This window comes from Oncorhynchus kisutch, linkage group LG11, assembly GCF_002021735.2.
Source record: "Oncorhynchus kisutch isolate 150728-3 linkage group LG11, Okis_V2, whole genome shotgun sequence".
Classification (NCBI taxonomy): Eukaryota; Metazoa; Chordata; class Actinopteri; order Salmoniformes; family Salmonidae; genus Oncorhynchus; species Oncorhynchus kisutch.
This window is the reverse complement of record NC_034184.2, coordinates 5,044,801-5,057,018: the sequence shown is the minus strand read 5'-3', so window position 1 is coordinate 5,057,018 and position 12,218 is coordinate 5,044,801. Positions and strand designations below refer to the sequence as shown.

At 43.7% G+C, this 12,218-nt stretch overlaps 1 protein-coding gene across 2 annotated transcripts in view; it reads left to right on the top strand.

The window, feature by feature from the left end:
* The window catches only part of LOC109900093 (centrosomal protein of 170 kDa-like), an 85,761-nt gene that overhangs the window by 30,212 nt on the left and 43,331 nt on the right, over positions 1 to 12,218 (top strand). For both annotated transcript variants that reach the window (XM_020495817.2, XM_031835199.1), the window contains exon 6: positions 724 to 907. In XM_020495817.2, coding sequence (XP_020351406.1) covers positions 724 to 907 — 184 coding nt within the window. The remainder of the gene's footprint in view (positions 1 to 723; positions 908 to 12,218) is intronic.

Genomic DNA, 12,218 nt, shown 5'->3' with positions numbered 1-12,218 from the left:
TTCAGTCTGCTTTCCACCAGACACTGGGAGATTAATTCACCCTTCAGCAGAACAATAACCTTAAACACAAGGCCAAAACTAAACTGGAGTTGCTTACCAAGAAGACAGTGAATGTTTTTAAATGGCCGAGTTACAGTTTTGACTTAAATCTATTTGAAAATCTATGGCAATACTTGAAAATGGTTGTCTAGCAATGACCAACAACCAATTTCATAGAACTTGAAGAATTTTTAAAGAATAATCAGCAAATGTTGCACAATCCAGGTGTGGAAAGCTCTTACAGACTTAAAGCTCACAGCTGTAATCACTGCCAAAGGTGCTTCTACAAAGTATTGACTCAGGGGTGTGAATACTTATGTAAATTAGATATTTCATTTTCAATACATTTGCCCCCCCCCCAAAAAAAATCTAAAAACATGTTTTCACTTTGTCATTATGGGATATTGTGTGTAGATGGGTGAGAAAAATGTTCCATTTTGAATACAGGCTGTAAAAATCGACTTAATCCATTTTAAATTCAGGCTGTAACACAACAAAATGTGGAATAAGTCAAGGGGTATGCATACTTTCTGAAGGCACTGTAGGTTCATAAGATTTTATCTTGCCCCATGCAAATACAACTTTAAGCTGTGTGTGTCAACATTAGATGAAACATGATATTTTTGGCTCTGACGGTGTTCCACTCTCTTTCTCCATCGCTCCATCCCTTCCTCCCTCCATCAGCATGAGAAGTTCACCAGCCAGCTCCAGCTGACTAAGAAGCACTTCAACGGTGAGCCCACCAAGTCACCTGGCAAGTCCCCCGCTAAGACCCCCAGACCACCCGAGACCAAGGCAGCCGAGGGGACCATCATGGAGCCATCGGCCAAACCTGCTGATTCACACCAGGGAGATGACAAGATGGCAGGTGAGAGCAGGAAGCACATATAAGAGATTACATGTATGTTGTACGGTATGACCCAGTCATTTCAGGGAAATAATGAATGGGATATTTCAGTTTTGATTTTCAATCATGACACAGTATTTGGAAATAAGCAATATCTGCATCCAAGTTGTGACTAGATTCATAATGCCATTTTATAACAATAGCATTTTAGAGTCCTTATTCTGAATAAGTAAGCAATGAATGTCCTGATCCTACCATAGATTGGACAGTGATACACTTGTATGGACCACCAGTCATCTAAAAGACTAATAAACCTTTCACTGCCTGTCTCTTATGGGGGCTTGTCTGTTTATCTATTGACTGTAATAAAAGAGCGAGGGTTTAGGACAGGTGTTTAAATAACACGTTGTCACTAAAAACATCACACTAATCTGAGCTACTGTCCTGTACCACTTGGGTGTCTTATCTGATGAGCCAGCCCAGCATGCTCCTGGTCCCACTATCAGTAGCCACTGGGCAAAGATGTCAATTAAACGTCTATTTCACATTGGTTCAACGTAATTTAATTGAAATGACGCATAAACAACATTGATTCAACAAGTGTCTGCCCAGTGGGAAAGAGTTATATTTATCTACAGGATGCAGCAGAGTGGTTGCAGCTGCTCCTGTCTCTCCCTGTGTAGCTGACAGGGAAAATGTCTCCTACACTTGCATCGTTTACGCACTATCATCAAGTCACTCAGCTGGAGGGAGAGTTTATGCTGGTGTTGGTGTGGATAGCGGTTTAGTATCTGTTACAGTAGATGGTACAGCTGTGGGAGTTGAATAGCTACTGTATTACAGATGGAACAAGACTTTAACAGGGCTTTTGTATTGTGACATACAGTACATGGTTCATTGTCATTACATTAGGAACACAGAGTGTTCTTTTGATATGCGTTGGGGTGGCATGTAGCCTAGCGGTTAAGAGTGTTGGGCCAGTAACTGAAATATTGCTCAGGGTCTTCTCCATGATCTGGTACTGCTGAGTGCAGCGTGGGTGGGCAGTGCCTTAGAGATTTTTGCATTTTTGAACACTTGTAACTGCCATTTCCTGCAATCTAGAGGAAAATAATTGCTTAAATTATAACAAATAAAGTGGTGCAGCCAGTCTACAAGGTGGCGCAGTGCCCTCTTACATTCTTTGGGGAAAACCCTAGTCGCTGGTTCGAATCCCTGAGCTGACTAGGTGAAAAATCGGTCGATGTGCCCTTGAGCAAAACACTTAATCCTAATTTCTCTAGTAAATCGCTCAGGATAAAAGCATCTGCTAAATGACTAACATTTAAGGGAAACGGTTTGGTCCCTATGGATGGAGTCGTTTTTCTGATAAATGAGAGGATGTCCTTCATTTTTTACTTTAGCCATGGCCATCGTCCCTAGACCAGGGATCACCAACGAGATTCAGCCACGGGCTGATTTTATTGAGCAGATGATCAGGGGGCTGGAAAATTACAGAACATTTGAAGACTGCAATTTGACTGCAAGAAGCCAAAACAGATATAATATTTTACAAACATATACAGTTGGTCAGAAGTATACATATACATTTAAACTCAGTTTTTCACAATTCCTGACAGTTAATCCTAGTAAAAATGCCCTGTTTTAGGTCAGTTAGGATCACTACTTTACTTTAAGAATGTGAAATGTCAAAATAATTGTATAGAGAATGATTTATTTAAGCTTTTATTTCTTTTATCACATTCCCAGTGGGTCAGACATTTACATACACACTTGGTATTTGGTAGCATTGCCTTTAAATTATTTAACTTGAGTCAAACGTTTTGGGTAGCCTTCCACAAGCTTCCCACAATAAGTTGGGTGAATTTTGGCCCATTCCTCCGGACAGAGCTGGTGTAACTGAGTCAGGTTTGTAGGCCTCCTTGCTCGCACACGCTTTTTCAGTTCTGCCCACAAATGTTCTATGTGATTGAGGTCAGGGCTTTGTGATGGCCACTCCAATACCTTGACTTTGGTGTCCTTTAAGCCATTTTGCCACAACTTTGGAAGTATGCTTGGGGTCATTGTCCATTTGGGAGACCCATTTGCGATCAAACTAACTTCCTGACTGATGTTTTGAGATGTTGCTTCAATATATCCACATCATGTTCCTACCTCGTGATGCCATCTATTTTGTGAAGTGCACCAGTCCCTCCTACAGCAAAGCATCCACACAATATGATGCTGCCACCCCGTGCTTCACGGTTGGGATGGTGTTCTTCGGCTTGCAAGCCTCCCCCTTTTCCTCCAAACATAATGATGGTCATTATGGCCAAACAGTTATATTTTTGTTTCATCAGACCAGAGGACATTTCTCCAAAAAGTAAGATCTTTATCCCCATGTGCAGTTTCAAACCGTATTCTGGCTCGTTTTATGGCGGTTTTGGAGCAGTGGCTTCTTCCTTGATGAGCGGACTTTCAGGTTATGTCGATATAAGACTCGTTTTATTGTGGATATAGATAATTTTGTACCCATTTCCTCCAGCATCTTCACAGGGTCCTTTGCTGTTGTTCTGGGATTGATTTGCACTTTTCGCACCAAAGGACGTTCATCTCTAGGAGACCGAACGCGCCACCTTCCTGAGCGGTATGACGTCTGCGTGGTCCCATGGTGTTTATACTTGCGTACTATTGTTTGTACAGATGAACATGGTACCTTCAGACATTTGGAAATTGCTCCTAAGGATGAACCAGGCTTGTGGAGGTCTACAATTTATTTTCTGAGGTCTTGGCTGATTTATTTTGATTTTCCCATGATGTCAAGTAGAGGCACTGAGTTTGAAGGTAGGCCTTGAAATACATCCACAGGTACACCTCCAATTGACTCAAATTGTGTCAATTAGCCTACCAGAAGCTTCTAAAGCCATTACATAATGTTCTCTAATTTTCCAAGTTGTTTAAAGGCACAGTCAACTTAGTGTATGAAAACTTCTGCCCCACTGGAATTGTGATACAGTGATTTATAAGTGAAATAATCTGTCTGTAAACAATTGTTGGAAAAAGGACTTGTGTCATGCGCAAAGATGTCCCTAACCGACTTGACAAAACTATAGTTTGTTAACAAGAAATTTGCGGAGTGGTTGAAAAACAAGTTTTAATGACTCCAACCTAAGTGTATGTAAACTTCCAACTTCAACTGTAGCTTACATTTTATATACGATAATGTGTTTCTTTATTATGCATGGGAATAGTTTGGAACAGCTTTCCAAAATTAAAATAACTTGGGAGCTGATTTCCTGGTGTTTTTTCAGTAGTTTTGTCACGTTCTGACCTTTATTTCCTTTGTTTTGTATTTAGTTAGTATGGTCAGGGTGTGAGTTGGGTGGGCAGTCTATGTTTGATTTTCTATGATTTGGGGATTTCTATGTTTCGGCCTAGTATGGTTCTCAATCAGAGGCAGGTGTCATTAGTTGTCTCTGATTGAGAACCATACTTAGGTAGCCTGGGTTGCACTGTTTGTTTGTGGGTGATTGTCTATGTTGATTGCTTGTTTCAGCGCAGTTTGCATTTAGCTTCACGGTTGTTCTTTCGTTTATTGTTTTTTTGTATAGTGTTTCAGTGTTCAGCGTTTTCTGTATTAAAATTAATGATGAACACATACCACGCCGCATTTTGGTCCTCCGATCCATCTCGCCTCCTCTTCAGATGAAGAGGAGGACGACCGTGACAAGTTTATGTGAATAAACAATTAATATTATTTCTAAAAATAATATAGTACCAGTCAAAGGTTTGGACACACCTACTCATTCCAGGGTTTTTCAGATGTTTTTTTCTTTCTAAATTGTAGAATAATGTAGAAGAAATCTAAATGATAAAATAAGACACATGGAATCATGTAGTAACCAAAAAAGTGTTAAACAAATCAAAATATATTTTATATTTGAGATTCTTCAGTGTAGCCACCCTTTGGCCTGATTACAGCATTGCACACTTTTGGTATTCTCTCAACCAGCTTCATGAGGTAGTCACCAGAAATGAGTTTCAATTAACAGGTGTGCCTTGTTTAAAGTTAATTTGTGGAATTATTTTTCTTCGTAATGTGTTTGAGCCAAACAGTTGTGTTGTGACAAGGTAGGGGTGTTATACAGAAGATAGCCCTATTTGGTAAAAGACCAAGTCCATATTATTGTCACGCCTTGGTCATAGTGTTTTGTGTTTTCGTTATATATTTTGGTCAGGCCAGGGTGTGACATGGGTTTACGTGTTGTGTTTCGTATTGGGGTTTTATAGGATTTGGGATTGCTATGATCAGGGGTGTGTCTAGTTAGGCTTGGCTGCCTGAGGCGGTTCTCAATCTGGAGTCAGGTGATTCTCGTTGCCTCTGATTGGGAACCGTATTTAGGTAGCCTGAGTTTCACTTTGTATTTCGTGGGTGATTGTTCCTGTCTCTGTGTAGTGTTCACCAGATAGGCTGTATAGGTTTCACGTTCCGTTTGTTGTTTTTGTATTTATTAGTTATTTCATGTATCGTCATTTTTTTCTTCATTAAAGACATGAGTAACCACCACGCTGCATTTCGGTCCGACTCTCTTTCAACAAACGAAGAACGCCGTTACAATTATGGCAAGAAGAGCTCAAATAACCAAAGAGAAATTACATCATTCCATCATTACTTTAAGACTTGAAGGTCAGTCAATCTAGAACATTTCGAAAACTTTGAAAGTGCAGTCATGCGCTATGATGAAACTGGGTCTGATTAGGACCACCACAGGAAAGGAAGACCCAGAGTTACCGCTGATGCACAGCATAAGTTAATTGTAGTTAACTGCACATCAGATTGCAGCCCAAATAAATGCTTCAGAGTTCAAGTAACAGACACATCTCAACATCAACTGTTCAGAGGATAGTGCGTGAACCAGGCCTTTATGGTCAAATTGCTGCAAAGAAACCACTACTAAAGGACACTAATAATAAGAATGGACTTGCTTGGGCCAAGGAAATGACACTGGTGGTTATCTGGAGCTGGAGAGGAAGGCTGATGTTTTACCGATTGTGTTTTTTTGTTTGTTTATTTGCGTTGTTTGTGACTTATTCTTTTTACTTATATTGTACATAATGTTGCCGCTACTGTCTCTTGTGACCGACAATAACTTCTGGACATCATGACTGCGATTACTCACCACGGACTGGCAAAATCCTTTTTTCCCTTTAACGAGTCTAACGAGCCCGACGCGAATTATATACTGCTTTCTCGGGAACAGGCCCAGATCCCCGTGATTTGCGTGAAGAGGAGGCAGAGAAAATGGAGCCAAGGGGCGGGCTGCCTTCTGAGAATTCGAAGCTGAACGAATATACCTCCACTTACTTCCATTCCGTTTGCAAACGTGAATTCTTTGGAGAATAAAATAGATTACCTATGCGGAAGATTAAACTACCAACGGGACATTCAAAAATGTGATATCTTATGTTTCCTGAAATTTCCCGGCTGGTTATACGCTGTACCGGCAGGATAGAACAGCAGCGTCTGGTAAGACAAGGGGCGGCAGACTATCTATTTTTATAAACAACAGCTGGTGCACAATATCTAAGGAAGTCTCAAGCTATTGCTCGCCTGAGGCAGAGTATCTCATGATAAGCTGTAGACCACACTATCTACCTAGAGTTTTCATCTGTATTTTTCATAGCTTTTACATTCCACCACAGACTGAGGCTGGCACTAAGACTGCATTGAATGAGCTGTATTCTACCATAAGTAAACAAGAAAACGCTCACCCAGAGGCGGCACTCCTAGTAGCCGACTTTAAACTTAAATCTGTTTTACCAAATTTCTATCAGCATGTTAAATGTACAACCAGAGGGAAATCAACTACGGACCACCTTTACTCCACACACAGAGACGCATACAAAGCCATACATGCCCTGCATTTGAAAAATCTGACCATAATTGTATCCTCCTGATTCCTGCTTAAAGCAAAAATTAAAGCAGGAGGCACCAGTGACTAGATCAATAAAAAAGTAGTCAGATAAAGCAGATGCTAAGCTACAGGACTGTTTTGCAGCACAGACTGGAACATGTTCCGGGATTCCTCCGATAGCATTGAGGAGTACACCACATCAGTCACTGACTTCATCAATAAGTGCATTGATAGCGTCGTCCCAACAGAGACCGTACGTACATAGCCCAACCAGAAGCCATGGATTACAGGCAACATCCGTACTGAGATAAAAGCTAGAGCTGCCACTTTCAAGGAGCAGGACTCTAACCCGGAAGCTTAGAAGAAATCTCGCTATGCCCTTCGGCAAACCATCAAACAGGCAAAGCGTAAATACAGGACTAAGATCAAATTGTACTACACTGGTTCTGACACTCGTCGGATGTGGCAGGGCTTGCAAACCACTACAGACTACAAAGGGAAGCACAGCCGAGAGCTGCCCAGTGACACGAGCCTACCAGACGGGCTAAACTTCTATGCTCGCTTCGTGGCAAATAACACTTAAACATGCATGAGAGCCCTAGCTGTTCCGGAAGACTGTGTGATCACGCACTCCGCAGCCGATGTGAGTAAGACCTTTCAACAGGTCAACATTCACAAGGCCGCGGGGCCAGATGAATTACGAGGACGTGTACTCCGAGCATGCTCTGACCAACTGGCAAGTGTCTGTAGCCATGAAGTGCTTTGAAAGGCTGGTTCAAATCAATACCATTATCCCAGAAACCCTAGACCCACTCCAATTTGCATACCGCCCAAACAGATTCACAGATGATGCAATCTCTATTGCACTCCACACTGCCCTTTCCTACCTGGACAAAAGGAACACCTATGTGAGAATTCTATTGATTGACTACAGCTCAGCATTCAACACCATAGTGCCCTCAAAGCTTATCAGTAAGCTAAGGACCCTGGGACTAAACACCTCTCTCTGCAACTGGATCCTGGACTTCCTGACGAGCTGTCTCCAGGTGTTAAGGGTAGGTAACAACAGATCTGCCACGCTGATCCTCAACACAGGAGCCCCTCAGGGGTGCGTGCTCAGTTCCCTCCTGTACTCCCTGTTCACTCATGACTGCACGGTCAGGCACGACTCCAACACCATCATTAAGTTATCCGATGACACAACAGTGGTAGGCCTGATCAATGACAATGATGAGACAGCCTGTAGGGAGGAGGTCAGAGACCTGGCTGTGTGGTGCCAGGACAACAATCTCTCCCTCAACGTGATCAAGACAAAGGAGATGATTGTGGACTACAGGAAAAAGAGGACTGAGCACACCCTCATTCTCATAGACGGGGCTGCAGTGGAGCATTTTGAGGCTTCAAGTTCCTTGGTGTCCACATCACCAACAAACTAACATGGTCCAAGCACTACAAGACAGTCGTAAAGAGGGCACGACAAAAACCTATTCCTCCTCAGGAGACTGAAAAGATTTGGCATGGGTCCTCAGATCCTCAATAGGTTCTACAGCTGCACCACAGTGAGCATCCTGACTGGTTGCATCACTGCCTGGTTTGACAACTGCTCCGCCTCTGACTGCAAGGCACTACAGAGGGTAGTGTGAATGGCCCAAGCTTCCTGCCATCCAGGACCTCTATACCAGGTGGTGTCAGAGGAAGGCCCTGAAAATTGTCAAAGACCACCCAAGTCATAAACTGTTCTCTCTGCTACCCCACGGCAAGCGGTACCTGAGTGCCAAGAGGTCCAAGAGGCTTCTAAACAGCTTCTACCCCCAAGCCATAATCAAATCAAATGTATTTATATAGCCCTTCGTACATCAGCTGATATCTCAAAGTGCTGTACAGAAACCCAGCCTAAAACCCCAAACAGCAAGCAATGCAGGTGTTGAAGCACGTTGGCTTGGAAAAACTCCCTAGAAAGGCCAAAACCTAGGAAGAAACCTAGAGAGGAACCAGGCTATGAGGGGTGGCCAGTCCTCTTCTGGCTGTGCCAGGTGAAGATTATAACAGAACATGGCCAAGATGTTCAAATGTTCATAAATGACCAGCATGGGACAGGTAGCACGTCCGGTGAACAGGTCAGGATTCCATAGCCGCAGGCAGAACAGTTGAAACTGGAGCAGCAGCACGGCCAGGTGGACTGGGGACAGCAAGGAGTCATCATGCCATGCAGTCCTGAGGCATGGTCCTAGGGCTCAGGTCCTCCGAGAGAAAGAAAGAGAATTAGAGAGAGCATACTTCAATTCACACAGAACACCGGATAAGACTGGAGAAGTACTCCAGATATAACAAACTGACCCTAGCCCCCCGACACAAACTACTGCAGCATAAATACTGGAGGCTGAGATAGGAGGGGTCAGGAGACACTGTGGCCCGATCCGATGATACCCCCGGACAGGACCAAACAGGAAGGATATAACCCCACCCACTTTGCCAAAGCACAGCCCCCACACCACTCGAGGGATATTTTCAACCACCAACTTACCATCCTGAGACAAGGCCGAGTATAGCCCACAAAGATCTCCGCCACGGCACAGCCCAAGGGGGGGCGCCAACCCCAACAGGATGACCACATCAGTGAATCAACCCACTCAGGTGACGCACCCCTTCCAGGGACTCCTGAACATCTAATCAAATGGCTCCACAGACTATTTGCATTACCCCCCCCCCCCGTTACACCGCTTCTACTCTGTTGATATAATCTATGCATAGTCACTTTAATAACTCTACCTACATGTACATATTACCTCAACTAAGTGGTGCCCCCACACATTGACTCTGTACCGGTACCCACTGTATATGGTCTTGCTTGTGCTAATTTACTGCTGCTCTTTAATTACTTGTAACTTGTTTCTTATGGGTAAGAATTTTTTTTTAAACTGTATTGTTGGTTATGGGCTCGTAAGTAAGCATTTCACTGTCAGGTCTGCACCTGTTGTATTCGGCACATTGACAAATTAAATTGGATTCGATTTGATTTGAAATCTGTCCTTTCGTCTGAGTCCAAGTTGGAGATTTTTGGTCCCAACCGCCGTGTCTTTGTGAGACGCAGAGTAAGTGAACGGATGATCTCTGCATGTGTGGTTCCCACCATGAAGCATGGAGGAGGAGGTGTGATGGGCTGGTGACACTGTCAGTGATTTATAAAAAATTCAAGGCACACTTAACCAGCATGGCTACCACAGCATTCTGCAGCGATACGTCATCCCATCTGGTTTGCGCTTAGTGGGACTATCATTTGTTTTTAGACAGGAAAATGACCCAACACACCTCCAGGCTGTGTAAGGGCTATTTGACCAAGAAGGAGAGCGATGGAGGGCTGCATCAGATGCCCTGGCCTCCACAATCACCCGACCTTAACCAAATTGAGAGGGTTTGGGATAAGTTGGACTGCAGAGTGAAGGAAAAGCAACCAATAAGTGTTCAGAATATGTGGGAACTCATTCAAGTCTGTTGGAAAAGCATTCCTCATGCTGGTTAAGAAATTGCCAAGAGTGTTCAAAGTTGTCATCAAGGCAAAGGGTGGCTACTTTGAAGAATCTCAAATATGAAATATATTTTGATTTGTTTAACACTGTTTTGGTTACTAAATGATTCCATCTGTTTTTTTTCATAGTTTTGATGTATTCACTATTATTCTACTAAGTAGAAAATGGTAGAAATGAAGAAAAACCCTTGAATGAGTAGGTGTGTCCAAACTTTTGAGTAGTACTGCATATATACATTATTTATTTTGCTCAAACTTAAACCACCCGCGGTCCGCCAGTTAAGGAACCCTGGTCCATAGTATCAGGATCAAAACAACAGATGTTCTAACACTGTCATATGAGGCATCAGGCTTAACACAAGGCCAGTGTACCAACATTACATTTAACCCGGCTTGCCACCCATTATGTGTTTTAATTACAGGATCTGCAGTGGGGGCCTTCAGCAGAGGGCCTGTAATGATAGGGGGAGCCACATCCACCCATATGTCTCCTTTATTACTCGACAACCATTAAAAAATAGGAGGCGGGAAGCGTTTACATGTGTTCCTCCTTGTCGCCTTCTCCACCACCTGGATATTGAAGCCTGCTAATTGTCCTTTTAATGCTAATGTATTATTCCCCCCGCTGATTCACAGTCAGACAGTCACCGTATGTTCCCTTTCCTCTCTGCAGTCAGACAGTCACCGTATGTTCCCTTTCCTCTCTGCAGTCAGACAGTCACCGTATGTTCCCTTTCCTCTCTGCAGTCAGACAGTCACCGTATGTTCCCTTTCCTCTCTGCAGTCACTGTATGTTCCCTTTCCTCTCTGCAGTCACTGTATGTTCCCTTTCCTCTCTGCAGTCAGACTGTATGTTCCCTTTCCTCTCTGCAGTCAGACTGTATGTTCCCTTTCCTCTCTGCAGTCAGACTGTATGTTCCCTTTCCTATCTGCAGTCAGACTGTATGTTCCCTTTCCTATCTGCAGTCAGACTGTATGTTCCCTTTCCTCTCTGCAGTCAGACTGTATGTTCCCTTTCCTCTCTGCAGTCAGACTGTATGTTCCCTTTCCTCTCTGCAGTCACCGTATGTTCCCTTTCCTCTCTGCAGTCACCGTATGTTCCCTTTCCTCTCTGCAGTCACCGTATGTTCCCTTTCCTCTCTGCAGTCACCATATGTTCCCTTTCCTCTCTGCAGTCACCGTATGTTCCCTTTCTTCTCTGCAGTCACCATATGTTCCCTTTCCTCTCTGCAGTCACCGTATGTTCCCTTTCTTCTCTGCAGTCAGACAGTTACCGTATGTTCCCTTTCCTCTCTGCAGTCAGACAGTCACCGTATGTTCCCTTTCCTCTCTGCAGTCAGACAGTTACCATATGTTCCCTTTCCTCTCTGCAGTCAGACAGTCACTGTATGTTCCCTTTCCTCTCTGCAGTCACTGTATGTTCCCTTTCCTCTCTGCAGTCACTGTATGTTCCCTTTCCTCTCTGCAGTCACTGTATGTTCCCTTTCCTCTCTGCAGTCACTGTATGTTCCCTTTCCTCTCTGCAGTCACTATGTTCCCTTTCCTCTCTGCAGTCACTATGTTCCCTTTCCTCTCTGCAGTCAGACTGTATGTTCCCTTTCCTCTCTGCAGTCAGACAGTCACTGTATGTTCCCTTTCCTCTCTGCAGTCACTGTATGTTCCCTTTCCTCTCTGCAGTCACTGTATGTTCCCTTTCCTCTCTGCAGTCACTATGTTCCCTTTCCTCTCTGCAGTCACTATGTTCCCTTTCCTCTCTGCAGTCACTATGTTCCCTTTCCTCTCTGCAGTCAGACTGTATGTTCCCTTTCCTCTCTGCAGTCAGACTGTATGTTCCCTTTCCTCTCTGCAGTCAGACTGTATGTTCCCTTTCCTCTCTGCAGTCAGACAGTCACTGTATGTTCCCTTTCCTCTC